This window comes from Argiope bruennichi, chromosome 10, assembly GCF_947563725.1.
Source record: "Argiope bruennichi chromosome 10, qqArgBrue1.1, whole genome shotgun sequence".
NCBI lineage: Eukaryota > Metazoa > Arthropoda > Arachnida > Araneae > Araneidae > Argiope > Argiope bruennichi.
The window spans coordinates 76,282,568-76,305,085 of NC_079160.1; the positions used below are offsets into that span (position 1 = coordinate 76,282,568).

Here is a 22,518-nt window from a genome sequence, read left to right on the forward strand (position 1 = left end):
AGACCGATTATTTTAAACGATTCATTTTATTTTCTTAGTGTTTAATGCATTTAAAATGAAACATTGTTCATTAATCGATCTGTTCATGATGAATCTGAGAAAACTTTGTTGACAAATTCTTGAGATATTACATAAATTAAGAAAGATATTCTTTAGTGCCCATAAAGTTTAAACGCTCAGTGACTCTATTATCAGTAATCATATTATTTAAAAAAAATGCTTTGTTTCAGTAAAAAATATTATTATATTAATTGCAGATGAATCATTTACACTTTAATTTAAAGCATAAATTCTACGAGGGGTAACAGAAAATTAGAGAGATACATATCACGTTATGACTGAAGGCCTTTATAATATTATGAGTGAATTATATGACTATCAAAATTTGAAGTTTTAAAATATTTTGCTGAAGAATCTATTAAAGTTGGAATTGCATAAAATATTTAATTATTAAAATTTTAACGAACATTAAGATTGGCGAACCGGCCACAGGCGGCTAGTATTATAATATTTTAGGTTTAATTCGTCTAACTTAATTAAAATGACGAAGCACTTTATTGCCAGCTTAAAAACAATACCATGCTTAAAAAATTACTCACAAACGTTAGATTGAAATAAAGATAATAAATCAAAATCAAAATAGTAGTTGATTAGTAGGGAGATATTTAATTCATGCATATTTCTCTTTGCATAAATTTCTAATTTATCGCCTCTTTTTTTTTTTTTTTTTTTTTGTCATTTTTAATGTAATGGCAACCATCTGGCGGTGTTCGCTCTTCCATTTCTGCGTTTCATTTTTGCTAACAGTTTTCAGCTTTTCATTTATCCTTGAAAACCCTGCTTGCTTATATTATAGTAATAAAATGAATGAATGAAAAATGATAAACTCTTTAGACATTAATAGAAATAAAATATTTCTCTTAAAGATAACTTGTCTTAAAATTAATGTGTTGGCTCTTCACAAAACACATAAATTGACCTAGATCTACGAATTCGGCTCAGTTATAATTTGAGTGGTGTAAAAGATGCGCTTAGATGTGATTTTTTAAAATTTAAAAACATTATTTTAATTAAGTAAAAATATGCGCAGTTTTGTTATTTTTCCGCGATAATTCTGATACATATCAATGGATAAAACTGCGTTTTACATCCTTTTAAAATCTAAAAAAATAAATGGTCCTTTTAATGATATCAATTTAACTGCCATATCTGATATTTTCATGTGCATGAAACGATATATTAATTCAAAATGGTAGGATGTTTGGAATAAGCAAAATGAAAGTAAACTACTCTCGATCAAATAAATCATAATTATTTGGTCTACATAAACATACAGTGACTAGAATGTGAAGTTTACTCATCTTTGTGTCTGTCATACTCGTTACATATGCAGATGTCTGTCTTTTTAAGAGTGAAATACATCTGCTCTAATTGTGGTTTGATTAATTTTATTGACTATATTTTGTCTGAATTTTTATTCTTATTTTTTAACATTTTTCTCATCTTCTGTATTAAAAATGTGAAGACTTAATAGGTAAAAAACACAACACTAAACTTTTTGCCTTTTCTAAGGCCCATTGGCTTATTGCATTGCATTTGAAATTTAATCTTTAGTCATGGTTTCTGTTAATTCAAACATATTATTTTTATGCTACAGAGTTAATTCTTTTATCGTATTGCTTTACACGACCTTACTTTTGAAGTAGTTTAATATTTATACTTCTCAATCTATCTTATGTTTGACGTAAGGAGTCCTGCACTGAATCTTATGCCGAAAACTTGACCATACTACTACTACTTCTACTGTAATACTATTTTTTTTTATGTTTGACATTTTTTTTTTTTAATTTCGCATCTTTTTTAACAATATTGTTGCAATGAAGTTCAAACCTTTTCATTATTTCACCAAGAATTTAATCACCTGATATTCTTTCACTGTTAAAAGCAAGGGAGAAGAAAAAAGATTATGCTTGTTATTTGTCGCTGTTTACATGAAGAATACGAAAATAAAATTTCAGTAGCGCGAAAGACAAAGTGCTATTAGAACATAATTTACCTAGTAATAAATTTTAAATGGCAGTATGCTCAGTTAGAAAAGTCACAGTAAAATAATCTAATCTCCAAAAATCTGTTTCTTTTCCATGAGTAGAGAGAAAAATCTGTTTCTCTCTATTTTGTGCAAAAATAGAAAGAACAAATGAAAGGCTTTTATGATAACACAGTTACAAAGTTTTCATAATTCGTTGCTTAAAATTTTTTTTGAGTAATCTTGAATGCCAAGTTATTCATAACAAATTTAAATAAAATAAAACATAGTCAATATTCCTAGAGGGCCAGTTGGTCGCCAAAGGTGGCTAAATATAGAATAAATGAATATAGAATTCTTCTGAAGAACTGATTTGGAAGAATTAATTTATTAAATAAAAAACATTAATTAGTTTTATATTACTATTTTTATAAAAAATTAATTAGATGCAGAAATAATATTGACGTCAACTTTAATATTAATCTGTTTATTTACCATACTTTAATACGAAAAATTTACAATCTGAATTTGATCCAATAACGTTATTACAAATGAATAAATACCATATAAAATTGAATTTATTCAATTGACGTCGAAAATAGTTTCCATACATTTAGACATGCCCTCCTAAAATAAAATAAAAATTGAATCGCTCTTAAAATTATCCTTGATTAATTTTGTTTCGAGTGGATCACGATTAAACATAAATTAAGGATTCTTTTTTAATAAAATAAAGTTATATTTCAGCGTTTGTTGATTAAAACACACCTTCCTAAAATTAAAATTTGGGAAGAATTTCTTTGTTAAAATTTCGAAGTACGAAAAGTAAAGTATATTTTTCAGTATTTGACTGAGCTTGCAATTTTTTTTTCAATGATGTTTGGAAGATATTTGATCTTTTATCATTAAAGATTATGATATAAATTTTTTACGATAATGCTTTGTATTATTTTTATTGAATTTTTTTTTCAGATTATCTTTATTGTACTTCCATTGAATTATTATAAAAATTTACTGAACAGTTGTATAACAATAAAAAACATGCAGGAATAAATGTTTAAAAATTATTAAATATATTTCGTGTGTGTGTTCTTGTTTAAAACTTACATGTTGGATTGTACAGTAACACAGGTTGGATAGCACAAACTTTGAACTGCAAAAATATAAAAGCAATTTCTCCAAGATACGAAGTATATGCGTTTGCTGGTTTCATAAAGAAATGTTAATGTTATTTGCTAGCACTATTTGCCATGAAAAATAATCTCATTTTTTCCCCCTTTGCGACTGTAAAATTACACTTCTTAAATAAAAGTTAAAGCTCTTCGTTAAATTGAAATTATGTAACATTAATAATAATTTTATTTCACTTAAAGATATTTTAAATTTGTAATGCAAAACTCCCCTCCCCCCTTTTGATAAGCAAAAATCCATACAGTATAATACTGTAAACTCCAGACGTAGCGAACTATTTATGACAAATTGATGGACGTATAGATATGTAAATAATACCGTAAGTGTATTTATGTTATGAACTATATTTAAAAAGCTTTAATAACAATGAAATTATATTTAAAATGCACATGCCGTATAGAAACAAAACAAAAAAAAAAAAAAAAAAAAAAAAAGTAGGAAGAGAGGAAAGAATTTGCCTGGTATAACGTTCGGTAAGACGGGTATAAAAAAAATTATACACAGACACACACATAAACATAGACACAAACACAAACAAGCTAAAAACCCACGATCGGCTAATTCGAAATCGCATGTTTGGAAGTCAGTTAAATTGAGAATGGGCTTATATAATATAAATACAATATAAAATGATTACTTTTTAAAATTCCGAGACGAATGCGTGAGACGCGTATTATGAGCTCTATATTTTATCAATGTTTTGAGAAAACTGTCCTGACAAATGCGATAAAGAGAGAAATCATATGATTAACATTCGTTTCAAAAATGTTAAACTGTAAACAATGAAAAATAGAGAACAACAAAATAATATTTTCATGAAAAAGCTATAATTTTTTTTTTTTTTCCTGAATGATGTTTGTTCCAAATTTATTTTTCTGAAAAAAAAAAATCATTTTGCAGATCGGGTAAATTAATTAAGTTACATTATTAATGATAAAAAAAATACGAGAAAACTTTGTATGGATATAGAATTAATTAATTTAAATCTGTTTTTATATATTGCAATATTTTAAAAATAAAGCAAAGATTTAAAGGTTATCTTTAGAATTTCAATAAATCCATATTTAGATTTGTTCGTTACTAACCTCACTTGAAACAGCCGTCGATAGCTCAGTTGGCAGAGCGGTGGACTGTAGATGGTTACCATAGATATCCATAGGTCGCTGGTTCGACTCCGGCTCGACGGAAGTTTGTTTTTTTTCCAATTTAATTTCTTTTTATTGCGATTATATTTCTTTTAAAATCTATTTTTATGATCTACAATTTCTTCCATAATTCGATTTCAATCCCCTGCCTAGTTTCTTTAAAAATGTAATTGCAATTTTATGAGTATATGCATGAAACATTAAAAAAAGAATTCCGAAACAAAAATTGAATTTAAATTAGTGTATTGTTTGGGATTATTAGCAGAAATGATTAAAAATAATTTTGAATGAATTGTTTACAAATGATGATTTTCCTCTCAAGAATATGAACAGTTTCTGAGTTTTTACACGAATGTATATTTTTGATTCAATGTGAGTAAGCTACATTCCGACATTCTATTTTTAAGATGAAAATTACAGAAAATCATAAATTAATTCTTAGCCTAAATTGCAAAATTTTGAAATAAAAATTTATATTTCATCACAGAATAGATGATACAATGTATTAAAAATAATTTTCTTAAAAAAAATTATCATGTATTTTATTTTATTTCAGAAGTTAAAAATTTTAATATTTTCAGGTAATTTCATTAACTAAGAAAAATTCATTAGCATTATTATCTTCCAAGTGTTTTATCTCAAAATTTTTTAATATTTAAAAAATTATATTTTCTAAAATGTCAGTAGATGGCGCCATGTCATATCATGCCATTCGTTTCTAATCTGAAGATAAGATAATGAAACAAATGTCTCAATGAAAATAAGTGACGAAATTGTTTTCATAGAATAAAAATCACTAATAATAATCTATTTTTGAAACAAAATTTTTTATTCACTTTTTTTCCATTTCTTTTGAGAGTGGGAAGGTAGCATCCATATATTTTGAGTTTATGTAATATATAAATTGTAATGTAATGTAAACATTTATTGATTCATTTAATTAAATATTATAACAAAACAATTCCAAGTAATATTGTGCAAAATCCAACGCTTGTTGAAGGATACTATTTTACATACTTGTAGTGAATATAAAAAAAAATCAAATTCTTAATTTTTTCAAAAAAATAAATAAAATAAAAGAGATAACATATGTTTCTCTTTCCAATACATACAAATCTTTGATAAATTAAAGTATAGAGTTACTTTAAAAAGTCCATTCGATTGTTGTGTTAGTTGAATTGATTAAATAATGAAATCAATATAAAACATTTTGGAAAATTTTAATTCATTGCCATTATAACTCAATGTTTTATTTCATTTTATGAGAGAGATGAAAAACTGAAATAAATGAGCCAAAGTAATTAATAAGCTAAAATTTGTTTAATGAATATGGCTTTGCACCATGTGAATATATGTCAAATAGTGATATTTAAAAGCATCATTCATAGAATAGTTCATAAATTAAAGTTAATACAATATATAGCTGATATAAACTTTTTAAAAATCGCAAATTCGCATTTAATTCAAATTTGAATTAAAAGTCAATACATTTCTCTGGTACTTAGAAATTTCTTTTAACTTTATATTTAATGCCGTCTGTATTTCAAATTTGTTATGATCTATAAGTAAAGAAAAATAAAAAAGTAAAACGATGTTTTTTTTTAATTAGCAGTTTTTTTCATGTATACCATATTTTTTCCCCCATTCAGCTTAATTTTTTAGAGCCGTTAACTTTTTTAAACTGTAAATTTTTATATAATGCATTTAATTTTTCAAAAAAGCAATTGAAGAAATATTTTTTTAAAAAACTTTCAACACATTAGATGTGAATTGTTTCGTTTTCTTAGTTTTATTGCAGAATTGTATTCCAAGTATGGCATATTATTATTAAACTGAAATCGTTAGATTGTTTATTGAAATTATTCTTTCAAAAATTAAAATTATTTAGTTATAATTAATATTATTGTTTTTCATTTAAATTATTTATTATATATTAAATCTGATAAGTATTAAAAAATAAATACAGTCACTTTCAGTTTCAGATTATCGTTTCTTCTTGATGTATTTATTTTTATTCACCGTTTTTTATTTAAATTTTTGTTTAAATCCACTTTTATTGCACTTCGAATTAAGCAAAATCCACTAAATATTTTGATTTATTGAAAATCATTTATTGGAATTATGAATTGATTATTTATTGAATATTTATCTATTTTAGTATTTTTAATAAAAAATTTTACCTATTGCATCAAGTAAAATTATTTTTATTCGCCATATTTATAAAAAGTATAATTTATAAAATTTTTGTATTAGTAAAATATTTGTATTTCCAAAATTCAAGAAAAATTTGTACGACTATTAACTTAATATCATAAAAAAATATAAATATATTTTTTAATTTTGAAAATTCACTCTTGTGCAATAACATTTTTAAAGTTATTGCAGAAAAATTCCAAAATTTCACTTAATTTTTAATTTATTAACATTCTAAGTAAATTTTTTTTAAAAATCGGTCCAAAATATGCAAAAAAAAAAAAAAAAGTATTTTTTAATTATTGGATGCATTGTTATATTTTGATCAATTTATTAAAACAGAGAAATTAAAATGATTATTTTTATTGAAATACACTCTTTATTGTCTCTTCGTTCTAGGAAATTTGTATGCAAATGCTCACATTTTAATATACTTTCAAAAATAATACTTTTGTTATGATTGTCGTTTTGTTAGATTTTGTTTTGTTAGATTAAGGATTTTAATTAAATTACTAATAGAATTTAATTCTATCTAATAAAAACCTATTAAATTGCAATTTAAGGCAGATTTTTTTTTTTTTTTAAATAATGGAACAACAACAAAAAAATGCATGAGTTCTGAAGCGAAACCCGCAGCAAATTGATACGAAATGCGTCATGTAATTTCTCTGTAAATAAAATAGACAAATTGATGAGACAAAACTTCCATTCATTTTATTGAAGAAGTTGTTACAGAAACGTCTGGAGACGTAGATGGTGTCATATTTAAATCGAGATGAATTGTTTCACCGAAGGCGAAACAAGGAATCTGTAAAAATAAATAAATTCATTAAAACTTATTTTTCAACAGATTTTAAAGTAATTTAAATTTAATGCCTTAAGAAGAGAAAAGTTTTATAACTATAAATGTATCGCAACATAATTTTGAAAAATCATATTAGACATAATAAATATACATTAGGATTCAAAATTCTGCCAACAAATTTTGATATCAAATAGTGAACAATAAGAATTTTTAATCGGAAAAACAAGAGAAATAATTATGGCTGAAAAATTAAAAATAAAGATAAAACTACTGCAGATCTCAACTTCCTACTTTCAGTTTTAATTGATTCAGAATTAATTAAAAATCATAAATTTAAAACAGCATTAAATATTTATATTTTCAATAATGGTCATTTTAATGTATACTCATAAAATCCCTAATTAATTTTTAAATTTAATTTCCAATGCCCATGTGTAGACTGAATGTTTCAGTAAGTCACAAAAAATGAATATAATTCAAATTAATCTTCATTTTGTGATTCTAACTAGTAATATATAAGTAGTAATAGTAATAATAATACAAGTAGTAATAAGTAATGCAGTCAGGTTTCAACTTTTCTGAATCTTTATTTTGATCTTAGTTATTTATTTATAAAAAATATTAATAATTAAAAGTAAAATACATAAAGCCGGCTTTTGTAGAATTGCTGTCAAATTTACTTTACATGTTGAATTGATCCCACGGGGGTGGGGGTGGGGGTGGCACCTCGTAATTGAGGATGTGAAGCTTCCGGCTCTTGCCAAGCCTGTGGGTACACGAAAAGTTGGGGGACTGACTCCTCCTATCGATGACGGGTCGTATTTCCTTAGAGAAGGGTTGTACCGTGGCTGATGATGACCCTCAGGACTCAACTGAGGACTCCCACCAGTGTTGCTGTCGCGGCGGTTCGGTCATTCAAGTGTTTCCGTGTACATTTTGTCGGATCGGAGGAACCAATTTGTTATTGTGATTACATATTGAATTGTTCAAACAACCCATAGTTATTAGTCGAAGTTTAGCATTACCAATTGAATATATATATAATATATATATATATATATATATATATATATATATATATATATATATATATATATATATATATATATATATATATATATATATATATATATATATATATATATATATATATATATATATATATATTGCATTTTATACGGATTTTTCACAAAAGAAAAACTAATTTTTGAACACAGAAATTAGGAACTTAAGATTTAGGAAGTTAACTTACGTTGAAACAATGTTCGGTTAGTGGTGGTAATGAGGTTTGTGAGCATAGACAGCGGGGTGGACGGCGTGACCGTGGTAGGCGACTGGTTTATATCCAATCCCATGTCCGTGGCCTCCGAGGTAGTAGGATGGTTTGCTCAAAATCTAAAAGGTACAAGAAAAATAAATTGCATATGAATTCGCAAATCAAAATAAAGGAATATAAATGAAAAATAAATATGAAAAAAACCACTAATAAGGAGAAATGATAACTTGCAGTTTAAACATAATTAAACTAAGGAATGCTATTATTTACTAATTTTTATGGCATTCGAAGAATATTTTCTTGATATTTATTCTCTAGCCATTATAAAAAAATGAAACTAATTTTTATGGCATTCGAAGAATATTTTTTGATATTTATTCTCTAGCCATTATAAAAAAATGAATCAAAGAATTTTTTTCTGAACAATTTTAATACATCAGGTCTATCTACATTAATGGTTATTCAGCAATATATAGTAATGAATTCATAGCCATAATTTTGGAATCATCTTTATATCATTTCACCAAAATATTCAATGGTTCCCCTAAATACTTGATAAGATACCGAGCCTTAAATATCGATTGAAACAAAGAATTCTGGAAACAAGAATCTAGAGGTCAAACGAACAGAAAAATTAAGTTTTATTTTGTTTGGCATCCTTCTATCAGTCAGATAATATTTGAATATAAGTATATATTCATCAATACATTCATTAGGGTTAAGTCTTAAGATATTACAATGGTATACAAACGTTCTGCGCGCCATCTAATGTCAAGGTTTCTTTATGTTAATGGTTATTCAGATTAAGAAGTTATTCCGATTAAGAAGTGATGTCCTTTTTCCATCAACAAGAAAATTACATCTGACTAGCTAAATTTACAGAGTTATATATGATTTAATATTAATATTTCTTCCAGCGATATTTATACAATGCAAGTGAAACTTTTTCAGAATTTTATATATATACATATATAATTTAGAGTGATAGTTCAAACTCTAACAATAAAGTTGGAAGTTTGAACTCAGTTGATGCATTAATAAAATAAATAAGGAAATTTAATCACTTAAATTACAAAAAGTAGAAGTAAGAAATGAGTAAACGAATAAATAAATAAAAAATTGCTTAAAAAATCCTTAAATTTGTAAAAATAAAGTATTTCGGACATTTTTACCTAATTAAAAAAATCACAAAATTTAAAAATTTTATTTTCCATGGAGTTTGAAAATATTAATAAATGATGGTATATAGTTGAACATAAAATGCTGTAATCAGAATGACATTTTTGCATTTGATAAAAGATTCGAATTAAAACAGAAAAATCTTTCTTCGAATTAACCGCATTCTATATTGATATAATTTTCCGATTAATAAGAAACTTCTACATTAGAATTTGGCAGCAGAACTGTTTATTCAAAGAAAAAGTCGTCTGGGAAAAAAAAAAAAAAAATAATAAATAGTTTTCTAACGTCTAACACGAATACAACCATTAAAATGGTTTATTTATGCCTTTAAGTTTGTCTATTTGCACCTGCGGAAGGCCACGCAGGTTAAAATGCATTTAGTGCGCGTTTCATGTTAACTTAAACAATACGTTTGCATCTTTTATAAACGAGGTTAAGTTACTTAGAATTCGATACTTTCTCTTATCACGTTTTAAAGAACAATTCTTGTGATGAAGTGTTCCGGTTTCTTACTAACTGTTTTGTATTTACTTAGAATTATTATGAGCTGGTTGATATTCCAGTATTGTTTAACTTCTAGTCTTGAGATTCCATCCTTTAAGGACATGACAACGTTTTCGCAAGCTTCGTGAAATTCTAGAATGTCTGCATTTATTGTATAGAGAAAATTATTTTATCTGGAAATTAAAATCTTTTTTTAAAATTATTTCTGAAAAGATACCCGAATTCTTTAAAAACAAAAGCTTTTAACTCAAATGTACTTAAACATTATTAAATATTTCAATGACTATGTTATTTGACAGATAGTTAGATGGATATTTTCATCAAAATTTTGCCAGAAGAATTTCTGAATATTTTCTTTGTTACTTCCTACATGTTATTTTTTATTTAATATTAGTATGATTAATGATGTAGAAACTTTGTTTTTATTCAGTTTTGGAATCATAAGTTAGACAATGTTGCTTAACTGCAAGTGAAAAACCATTGGCAGAGAGAATATTGGCTGACATGATCTTAACAATGACTCTTGGTCCGATTTATTTCTCTTCTTTTTCAGAGATTTAATAGACCATTCATTATATGTACAGTTATAGAAAAGTTAAATTTTGCAATTACGTAAAGCCTCTGAGTAAAAGCCTTAAAGTGAAATGATGACACACAAAAGTAAAATGGGTCTTTTTTGTAAAGCATATCGCACTTAAGGCTAGCTTTCAATACTATTATTAAAAAAATCACGAGATACAGTTGATTAATGTAAAACTAACCAAATATTAATGATCTGTACGATTTTTTAGTAAAAATATAATTAAATAATAATTATTATAATTATAAAGTTTATAATTATTATAAAAAATGTGTATCTTTTAAAGACTTACGTTGAACTTCGACAAGACATGTAATTAATTCTATTTTCAACGACTTTCTGGAGTTCAAGAGGGTAATTAAGGTAAGAAGGCTTCAAATAAAAAACTCAACAACATCAGATGTTGATTCTCTATTACAAATATTGTGCTTTTAATCAAAAGAACATTTGCAATAAAGTTGATTGTCTTTAAGAAATATTTTCACTAATGGAATTCTGTAATTCTTTTTATTATTTATATGAATTACTATTTATTTTTATTTATATGAATGCTGATTTTAATATTAATTGTATTATACTACATCAATAAATAGTTTATCGTCTACAAGTTGCTGTACGAATGAAATGCTAGTGATCCCGCTTCCAAATGCATCGTTGTTCTTGGAATTTTATATTGATTTAGCCAATTTGTAATTGAAAGATACTATTGGCGATCTTCGGATGTTGAACTTTTTCTTTTGAATCCACTTGATTCATACTTGGTGTCAATTTGAATCATAGTGTGGGTAGTCAGCATGACTCCAAGTATCCATTCTACGGTTAGATACAAAATTTTGTTATTATGACGAAGAACGCTTTATATGGCATGTCGATATATTCGAAATATGATGATTCATAAAAATCTTTTCAACTTTTCTACTAAACAAGCTTATTGCACCTGAGGGAACAAGGTGCCAAATAATTAAATTCTGAATCCCGGAATATGCATTCATAGGTCTGATCAGAATTCGAGTCTTGTTGGAGGGGATCCTAAAAGAAAATATTTGCGCAATTACATTCCTTTTTAAAGTTAAATACGACAATGAAGAGAACAAAAATCGTATTATACTCCAGGTATCACTTAAACTTTTACACCACTGAAAAGTTGACTGTCATATTCTCACCAAGTGGAATCAAGTTTGTTCATGATATGCAGAACATAACAGTGGTGTTCCAAGGACTGACAATGGAATTATAGATGTCCTAGGCGTCAATTATGAGGAATTCTGGAACGAAATATTTTTAGGGTAGATGAAGACAGTAATCGACAAATCAAATCTGGCAAGGGTGAAAATAAATACAGTGCTGCCAGTGTCATCTATCCCCGCTACGCCATTGACCATTAATGGAAGTGATTTCCCTCATAGTACAAAAAAGGGCCACTATTATTCACGCTATAGCAGGGGCAATTATAGCAGATATCACCTAATGGTCCAGGGTCACTATCCGAACAAAAAGCATTATTGAAGTTTAAAATTTATATTCCAGGTGTCTTATATGATTCTGCCATTATGAGGTGGAAAACCGGCTTGAGAGCATTAATGAAACACACCCTAAAAATTCGTGAATTACTCACCGGGGCGGCATGTACAACAGGCTTGATGTAGTGGGTGGTATGAGGCTTGCTGTAAGACTTGTGGGCGTAGACGATTGGTACTGAGTGGTGGACCACAGGCTTGGCGTAATGGGCAGGCACAACGTACCTGGGAGCGTGGTATCCATAGGCAGCTCCGCCCAGGTGGTGGGTCTTATGACCTGTGTGGTAGTAGGTCCTGGCGTAGCCAGCCATGGCTACTGAGCAACACAGGAAGGCTAAAACTGCGACCTGAAGGAAAAAGTACAGTACAGAAAAAGTACAATTAAGCTTATAATCAGTTTACAATAATTTCATTAACGTATAAATTTTAATGTAGTTATATTATTAAAGAGCAGATCTCTCTCAAGCTATGACCAAACTCCGTTCCAATTCAATCAAATTTATCATTTTTAGCATTGCTTTCATTGAAGCGGGTTATGAAGACCAGTCTATAAAGATGAAAGTTGCTGCTGTACGATCTTGATGAAATTCTGTACACTTGCTCTTCAAGACAAGTCGAAAGACAGTGTTGACTTCTCAATGTTAGAAAGTTAATTAGAATATAAATAGATTGAAAAATAAGAAGGCTCAGATGACAACGGAATGAAGGCCATGCATGCTCACTTAATATATGTTAAGAGTGCCTTACCAATGTGATTTCAAAATCCGTTGCGTTTCTCGTTGACACACAAAAAAATATGTCATCGAGCAGGGTAAAAAAATAATAATAAGATAATTTGATACAAGATGAGAAAAGCAGTTACTCATGCTGTATGGCCGATAATCATTGGAATTGACTCTATTGAAATTTGATTATCACAATAATTAGATGCTCAGACTTTCTAAACGTTTTGGAGCAATCCATTAACTATGTAATAAATAAAAAAATATGAAATACGTGTACTCAACTTGAAATTACAAGTTAACCCACAAGTATTTAAATAATATTAAATGTAAAAGAAAAAAAAATCCATTTTAAAAACAGGTATAATTGAAAGTAAACAGTCAATTAAATCATTTGTAGGCCATATCAAAGAAAGTTTTGATTTGACAAATTTTTTTCATAATTAACTCAGATTCGTAACAAACGTTTTTTATGATTTCTCTCCTCATATTCCTACTATCACAAGTTCTTAAAAACGTTCTCTTCTGTGGTGGATTTTCTATCAGGCAAATAGGCAGCTGTGTAGGCCCACTGGAGTAAGGAAGACAGCAAGTAGATCGAAATTAGAATAAAAACATGTTATTAATTAAATTATCAAATAAATAAGTTTGTAAAGAATGCAAATTCTATGAATGATAAATAACAAATTAGGATAATATTAATGCATTATCAGGTTCTTAAATTTTTCCATACTTTTCTTAATTATTAGAATATTTATAAAACCAAATATCTGCCTCAATAATATTGTATAAAAAGGTCAATGCCGAAAATCTGGAATTATAATAAATAAATAAAAAAATAAATAAGTTTTCATATAAGAATAAATAAAAAAAGATTAACCTAAAAATCATTAATACGTTAGAATTATAAGATAAAAGAATTATTGAATGAAAAAAAAGTTTGCAAAACATTTAAGATTTGTAGTCATAAAAAGTAATCTGAAATTTTTATATATATCACAAAAATAATCATACATTTAAGTAGATTCTTTATCGTTGTAATAATATTTATAGTTATCCATGGCTGATTTAGTGAAATAGATAAAATTAAATTAATTTAATCTATGCTATATGTTTAAAGTCTATATAAACAAAGTCAAAACCACCACTTGTTTATCGTAAACAAAGCAACTGATGCTGAAATATTTCGATTTCTACCGTATGTAATCGATATCAACAAACAAACATGCTCAAAGGAAATAAAGTAACAGATGCTGAATTACTTTAGAGACAGATGTTTTTCGGATAAAAACAAACTTGCATTTCCCCCGCCTTTTACAATTTTGGAAGTAAATAGAAGATTTTCGGGTAAAAATGAACTAGCATTTCATTAGCACATACAGGTCAACAATAACCTAACTTATAATAAAAAATAGAAGAATAATTTTGATAATTATAAAGAAATCTTTATAGGAACAATTATAAAGAATAATTCTTTATAAGAACAATTATAAAGAATAATTCTTTATAAGAACAATTATAAAGAAGAATTCTTATATATTATTATAAAGAACAATTATAAAGAAGAATTCTTTATAAGAACAGTAATAAAGAATAATTCTTTATAAGAACAGTAATAAAGAATAATTCTTTATAAGAACAATTATAAAGAATTATTCTTTATAAAATTAATTAAAAGGAATAATTTTGAAAAAAAAGAGCCTTGCAATACTTATTTAATATGCTAGAAATATTAAATGTAATGTCATCTTCAACTGAGAAGTTGCTTATTTGCCGAACTGTCACTTTTGTTGTAAATGTTAGTGAGGATCTACTTACCGCCAAACTGTTCATGCTTCTTCTTAGGAGTGGTTAAGCGAAAGAGTTGAGAAGACAGAATATCATTTTTAAATAAAAATGAAAGTTTTTATAGTAGTGGAATTAGGTCATTGCAATCCAGTTTGGATACGAAGCCCATAGGTGGGACGAACAGAGTATAATAATTAGCCTGGGACACAGCTTCAGAATACGGTATTCCCCCCCCCCCCCTCTTTCACCCAAGAAGAAAAAAAAAAGCTAAGAACAACAAAAGCTCTAAAAAAATGAATGAAAGAAGCGAACAAGAAATAAGAAAAATAATAATAAAAAAAAATTAAAATTGATGCTTTTGAGTGATTGCAACGGCAAAAGATAATAAGGGGGAAAAAGAATTATAAAAAAAATAGATAGAATCATCGTACTATCCTACAATTGACCTTGCAAGGCTTCTCTGTTTGCAGGGGAAGAAAATTAGAAAAAAAAAAAAAATTAAAAAAGGGAAAAAAATGTAGCCTTGAATGGGATTTCACTGAACCGCGATTTCAGGGAGGGAAAATGGGGGTTAAAAACGTTTTGATAGGTGTGACAAACAACGAATTTTGATTGGTCAGACGATCAAGAAAGATCGTTCGCAAGATTCTTGATTATCGTCTGCCGTTATTTCAGCGGCAAGATTATTTATTTTTCTAACAAGGATTTTGGGACTAGACCTCGAACATTTATGAAATAATGTTTACATGTGTCATTTATTACTGGCAGAACATAAAGAACTTCATACATTTTCATGTTGCAAACTTGTTTTAAAGTGACATTTCTTTATTCGGAGTTGAAAGTTTCTTTCTAGAATATGATAAAAAAAATCATGGGTGTGGTTGCAGTTTTATTTGAAAGTCTTGACATTTTTGTATAGAAGGTACGCAGACGAAAAAGACGACTTTTGTTTAAGAACAAAACGTAAGATAGTTAAAAAGCAATTAACAGCTTCCTTTTGCTGATTAAACATCAAATAAAGTTAGAAAATGAATGCTTTGTTTAGTAAGAAATTTTCTTAAAAACTCTGAAAACAAAGGGAGATTTTAAATTCTGTTTTGGTGGATTTGAAATGATACTATCTCAATGAAACTGTAGTAAAAATAAACTTGGGGGGGGGGGGACTTTGTTTTCAAGCAATTAGCTGAATACTTTTTCTTGGATATAAAAGCATTTTTGAAGTTAAATAATGAGATATCAAATTTTTGACAGTGGCATACAGAAATGGCGTGTTTTATAGTTCTGTATATTAAAAATTAGAACCATATCTGATACATTTAGCAGCATTTATTAAGAGGAATTATTGATGCTGTTAATTCTTTATCATTATTTATGTATAATTATATAGATAATTATACCATAAATAAGGCATATAATTGTATCATAAATAAGACATTAAGATGTCTGTATTTTATTAGATAAAATATTTTAGTATCAAAACAATGAGCAATTCGTTGGCATTAACCGCTTGTTTGTTAGCAAATGAAACCTGAACAATAACTATTAACTTTCATTCAATAGTTATTATTGGAAGTAAAAGTCAGTTTTCAGAGCAACTCACAAAAAAATAATGCTAATCGAATTAAATAACGTTATAAAACCAAATTAGAACAATATTTTGTGTTTTTCTTTTAATTTTCTTTTTAGTAATCATAAGGAAGATTCGTTAATATTATTCCTAAGTCACTAGAACAAAAACTGATCGATTTTATTCCATTTTATGAGCATCTCGTTCTTACTAGAACATATAGCAGAGCTATTAACAACTGTGAGTTTGGGACTTTTAGAATTGTCTTTGTAATAAGAAATAATATTTTCATTTACTTTAAATGGGGCATAATTTTTATTTTTTTATTTTCTCGTGCACAAAGTGTACAGATATTGTAATCCCCCTCAACAACGAAACTTCTGTCGGAAATTCTTTTCTCTATCTATTCATTTTCCTGCTCGTCTTTCCGCTAAGCATGTCTTTGTCGTGAATGACTTCTTTTTTTTGGGAAGTTTTCACCTACTTTGAGAAGAATAGAGAGGATTATTTTGTATTATTGGCAATTCATTGTTTCCTTTTCGGCGATTGTATTTTAAAATTTAAATCATATTCAGTCTTTCCTTATTTCGTTTTATACAAGGTAAGAAAAACGTTCATTGCTGCTTATTGGTAGTGCTTATAACATAAATAGTTGTATTCCATTGACCGGTAACCAACACATGATAAGCCAGTAGGTATTGGTCTGCCCTAAGCATGTTAATAAGGATTTTCTTATAAGGATTTTATCCTCTTCTCTTAGTTAATTTGACTTTTGAAATAGATGTACATCATGGCGTCTCTTGAAGACAAAGATCTTCAAAATGCGATTTAATTATATCATTAAATCGTTTCTTCGATATAGGAAAGGGGTTGCAGTGGCCAAGATTTCGAGCCAAGCGGGAGACCCGATTCCAACAAAGATCCATCGTATTTATGGGACTATCACAAGCCAAATCCGATGCTTCGAGAAAATGTTCTCCACGATGTGGTGCAGAAGCTTGGTGAAAGAAGCTCGAACTCCGGTGCCGTCCATTTCGTCTGACTGGAGCTCAAAATCTCAAAAATTCCGTTCCCAAATTGCCCTAATACTGCTGTCGAATGGGTCGCTAATATAATCTAAATATAAACTAATCGCTAATATATATATAAACTAATCTAAACTAAACGTGATTCAGAATTGTATAAAAACATTTATCAGCCCTTTTCTCGTTTTAATGGACATTTAAGTGACAATAAAATTTTTAAATCAAGATATGATTGTGAAGAAGTAAGAGTACTTTTTGTTCATGTAGACAAAACGTTTTCGATCTTGTCAGAAATTATAAAGTTTCCATTGCTTTCTCTAGTTATTTATGAATGTTCAGACGCTTATATTCTTTTACTACAATTTGGAAACTATCTAACTAATTAAAATTCATCTGTTTACATGTCTCATTTGTTTACAGTTGGTATTATCAAAGGAAACAGACGATTTGATATCGCTTCCTGTTTACGTAAATTTTCTTTGAAAATAACTAACGTTAGATTTAAGTTTGATATGATTAGTAAAAGAGTAATCGTCTGCGAGATAAACGATTTTTCAAAATCTTATGGAATAAAGGTAAAGTAAATCTTTCATTTCAAATTATTGTTTAACATTTTAAAATGTATTCGTTGCAAGTAAAACTGGTGTTAGCTTCTTGTTATATTTTCTGATTTTTCCACCATTTTTTTTTTTTTTCGATGCAAAGAAGAGAAATAGTAATAATACTATCCAAAAATTCGCCGAGTTTTGCGTTTTGACGAATTTTAATGCTTCCATCAGACTGGAAAAACATTAAATTTTAGAATATTATTTCTCTATTTGCCCTTGTGAATGTGAATACAGTAATTTAAAAGTGCAATAAGGAGATTAATAAAATTCGGAGAACAGTTAAGATTTTGAGATAGATAATGATTTCATCTATTATATTATGAGATTATATAATTTAATTATTTAACTCACACTTACAAAAACATTTTTAATTAGCTTCTTTCAGTTATTTGTTTATTTGTTCAGAACACTGGCTTTTTTGACTTTTTTTTTCTGTTATGTTGGAATGTATATATTCGAAATTTCACATCGCTATTTAATGAGTTTGTAAAATATGAATTTAATGGAAATACTCTTTAACAGCCAAATTATAAAGTGGATATTCTGCATAATAAATACGGAAGTTAATATTAATATCCTGCTTCGGAATTTATGTCCAAATAAAGCAATTTTTTTTTCTTAATTGAAACACTGAAAAAAGCACACGGTTTAATGGAATTTAATGGAACAAATGGTTGGTTTAATGGAACAAAGAAATACACGTGAATTTTACCATAACAATTAAACATTGTTATAGCTTGCTTATCTAATTTTTTAAAAACCTATAAAAATTAAGAAAGAAATTAACCAAATCTTTTAAAATGTAGTGCGAGTTTTAAGATGGTATTAAAAATTGTATCTGCGAATTAATATTTTTGGAAGTTAAAGATGAAAAACAATAAAAAGTTATTTAAGCTTAATTTTTAAATAACTTTTGAATTTACAAATGTTTATTATGACTTTCTTATTATCTTGCAAAGCATTTGAACAAAATTTCATCAAGAATGAAAAAAAAAAAAAAAAAAAAAGTTTTTAGATTTTTATAAAAGAATAAATCAATAAACATTTATCTATCTATCTATATAGATATACAAGTTGGCATTCATGTTTAATGTTGGCATTCATGTTAATATGATATACTCAATTAATATGGCATCTTGAATTAACCTAAAATTTGTAAGGACGTTTTCTAACATTTTTAACAATTGCTAAATCTGAATAAGTAGCAATGAAAGCAATAAAACGACCTTTTAACCACTAGTCAATTAAAAGTGCTCTTAATTTTGTCCAAGGGAATTTAACTAGTATATTTACTTGACATATTTTCCCAGTGTTACGCAGAGCCAAGTGCTCTTACCAAAACACGTGTTCATGGGTGAATTTCGACACTAAAGGAAAGGGGAAAGAACTGAAATAAAGCAGGGTACTTAATATGGTAAGGCACGTTGAAATGACTAAGCTCAAGGTCAACGAAGTCCAAGTGTCGGTATCTTTCGATTGTGGAATTACTAGAAAGCATGTTGAAATGATACAAGAGGTAATTTTGTTATCCACTTTCACTTCTGCTTTAGAGGAAAGTGGTAATTTTTCACCGAAGAACCTGTCTTGCAGCCGTTAGAATGTTTCGCTTTGCTCAGAAATGTGAAACAATCAGGAAAAACAGAATAAGAATGTGCGAAATCGAAAATTTTATACCTTCAAAGTTTTTGCCCCCCCCCCTCCAAAAAAAAACTGATGTACACTTAAAAATTTATCAAAAAAAAAAAAAAATTCTTTAAATTGCGTCAAGGAAAGGACATACAAAATTTGATGTCTTTGACTTGATGCAATAAAATCTCTTATACTCGTTTTCGTGTAAAAAAAAAAAAAAAAAAAAAAAAATTAATTTAAAACATCAAAAATTTTAAAAATTAAAAATTTGAACGTCAAATATAAGAAATTAAAATATATTATTATCATTTTATAATTTATTCTTTATGTTGTAATTTTAATTTATTCTTTTAACCCTTTAAAGGGCCATTTTTTTCTAGTCATATTATGTTAAAATATTTTTAGGCTTGAAATTAGAATAAGAAAAGGGATTCATTTAGCTTATTAGATAAATTTAATTTGATTCATTAATTAATTTGGTTCATTAATAATTAAGTAACAAATCAAGACAAATCATTTTGTGTGAGATAAAGAACTGAAGCATCTAGGTTTCTGTCTTTCTAAAAAAATTTGTCAGAACTGATGCCAACCTACATAATTTAATACAAAGATTGATAAATTTGGTGGGAAGCATACTTCCCACGGCTCTGGAAAGGGTTTATGAACTTTAAGTTCACTAAAAATTTCCAATTTATAAAAGGATTCTTTCGAAGAAAAAAAAACCGTCAGAAAATTAAAAATTTCATGTACGTTTAAAAATTAATCAAAATATTCTTTTAATTGCATCAAGGAAAGGACATACAAAATTTGATGCTGTTGATGCAATTAAATGTTTTACTCACTTTTCCGTTTGTACGCCGTTTTGACATGATTCTGATACATTCTTCTAGATTTCAGTGTTAAAAAAATATAGCTTTGTAATGACACAGATATTTGATAAAGCATTCCCTAAAATAATCGAAGAAACCAGCGGTTATCTTACCTCCGAAACGGTCTCGCATCCCACTAAAAACCAGCGTGAATGGTCCTCCCAAAAGTTTCTCGCATACTCTCTAATAAACTTGTAATTTCAAAGAATGCCTTATATGGCTTTGGCGTACAATAGTTAGGAAATATTAATTTTTGGCGTGAATTTAGTAATTTGACTGAATCTTTCGTCCTTGGCGAGTTATTCGGCGATTAATCGATGGTATTCCTTAATAGTATCCAAACATCGAAATTGTGTTTTAGACACGTTTTCCTCGACCGACTGAAACCAAAATTTGACACAAAACTGCACTTGCTGTCACGAATTCCCATACCTAATTTGGTATTTTTAAGTCATCGTGTTTTTTAATTATCGCATTTATGTGTGATCGGAAGTACAGACAGACAGATGGTCAACTCCTTGTTGAATTTGGCTCATAGTTTGACACGCGTTTGAATTATAAATGTTAAATATGTGCATCAAATTTTATCTATATATCTCTCTTCGTTTTGTAATTATCATATTAACTTATAGGCAGACAGCCGGAACTTCCTCAGAGTATATATGACTCAAAATTGTATAGATATCTGCAAATTTGGTGTAAAGACCGTATACCAAATTTCACCCGTCTAGTTCAAAGTGTTTTTGAGTTATCTTTGTCACTTACGGACAGACAGACGGACATTTTCTAAAATTGTGTTTTTCGATTTCATGGAGGTCTAAAAGCAGGAGATTCTTCGAAATCTCGAGTTCGGATTTGTTGACGATTACTATATTTTCTCTATACTAAAAAGATGTTATCTGCCTTTTCTCCAAGCTTAAAAATGGACACTTTGAGCAAAACTGTGATCGCCACAAGTGTTTAGATTTTTATTTTCAGAGTTTCACTTATGAGCGTTTTGTATTTTGTAATATAGTAAATATAAATACTAATGTAATATGCATTTTGGACTACTTTATTTGCGCCCATTCTTTGAAGGATTTGATTCAAAGTTTGACATAGATCTATATTTCAGAAGCAAAGACTGCATACCAAATTTCATCTATCTAGTTTTTAACAATTTGTAGCTATCATGTTCACTTGGACTCTTGACAGTCAGGTAGAGAGTCTGAAAATGAATTTCAATCGAAATTTGATAGAAATACATCTTTGATTGATTTTATTTACGATTTAAAATTAAGACGAAATTCCAGATTTCATTCATCTAGCTTAAAGTGGCTTTCGAGTTATCGAGTTCACAGACAGACAGACACAATTCTAAATATGTGATACTCGGGTTCAAGAAATTGAGAAATGTGAAAATTCGTGAAAGTCACAAATTCGAATTTTTCAACGATTGCAATATATTGTACATAAAAAATTAAATAAAAATGAGAATATAAAAATGAGAGAATAAAATTTAGAATATAAAATCAATTCATTATGATTTACTATGAATAAAAAGTATAAATGGAATGGTATTCGAAATCAAACATCTATAACACAATAGTTAACGCGTCAGTCTCCTAATAAAAATAAATATTTTTTTATTCAAAATTTGAATATTTTCTTGGAAAGTTAATTAAATTAGTGGAAAAAGTTTTCCCAGAAACATTCTCTCCAATGATGATTTTATTTCTTTCCCGTTGCATAAAATTGTGGACCTAGGAAATTCGTTAAAATCACAATGCGAGCATTCGAATTTTTTGACGACTATAATATCTCCTCTGTACCTCTATACAGAAAAGTAAAACGGAAGAAATATCAAAAATGACTATTAGTATAAAGGTAAGCATTTTAATATATGTTTTTT

At 27.7% G+C, this 22,518-nt stretch overlaps 2 protein-coding genes and 1 non-coding gene across 3 annotated transcripts in view; 2 read left to right on the forward strand and 1 right to left on the reverse strand.

Moving 5' to 3' along the window:
• The first annotated feature begins 4,316 nt into the window (after window positions 1-4,316).
• Window positions 4,317-4,404, forward strand: Trnay-gua (transfer RNA tyrosine (anticodon GUA)). Its single transcript is given in 2 exon segments — window positions 4,317-4,353; window positions 4,369-4,404. It is a non-coding gene; the product is annotated as a tRNA-Tyr (tRNA).
• A 2,839-nt stretch (window positions 4,405-7,243) lies between these two features.
• On the reverse strand, window positions 7,244-15,107 carry LOC129988692 (uncharacterized). Its single transcript, XM_056096966.1, has 4 exons — window positions 14,960-15,107; window positions 12,518-12,766; window positions 8,613-8,755; window positions 7,244-7,363 (listed from the first exon to the last, which is right to left on the reverse strand). Exons 1-3 carry the CDS (start codon window positions 14,972-14,974, stop codon window positions 8,630-8,632), a joined length of 390 nt encoding a protein of 129 aa, XP_055952941.1. The 5' UTR covers window positions 14,975-15,107; the 3' UTR covers window positions 7,244-7,363; window positions 8,613-8,629.
• A 2,942-nt stretch (window positions 15,108-18,049) lies between these two features.
• LOC129987412 (cysteine-rich secretory protein 2-like) overlaps window positions 18,050-22,518 on the forward strand; it is a 94,993-nt gene continuing 90,524 nt past the window's right edge. The window contains exon 1 of the mRNA XM_056095387.1: window positions 18,050-18,096. The gene's annotated coding sequence lies outside the window, so the exon portion shown is untranslated. The remainder of the gene's footprint in view (window positions 18,097-22,518) is intronic.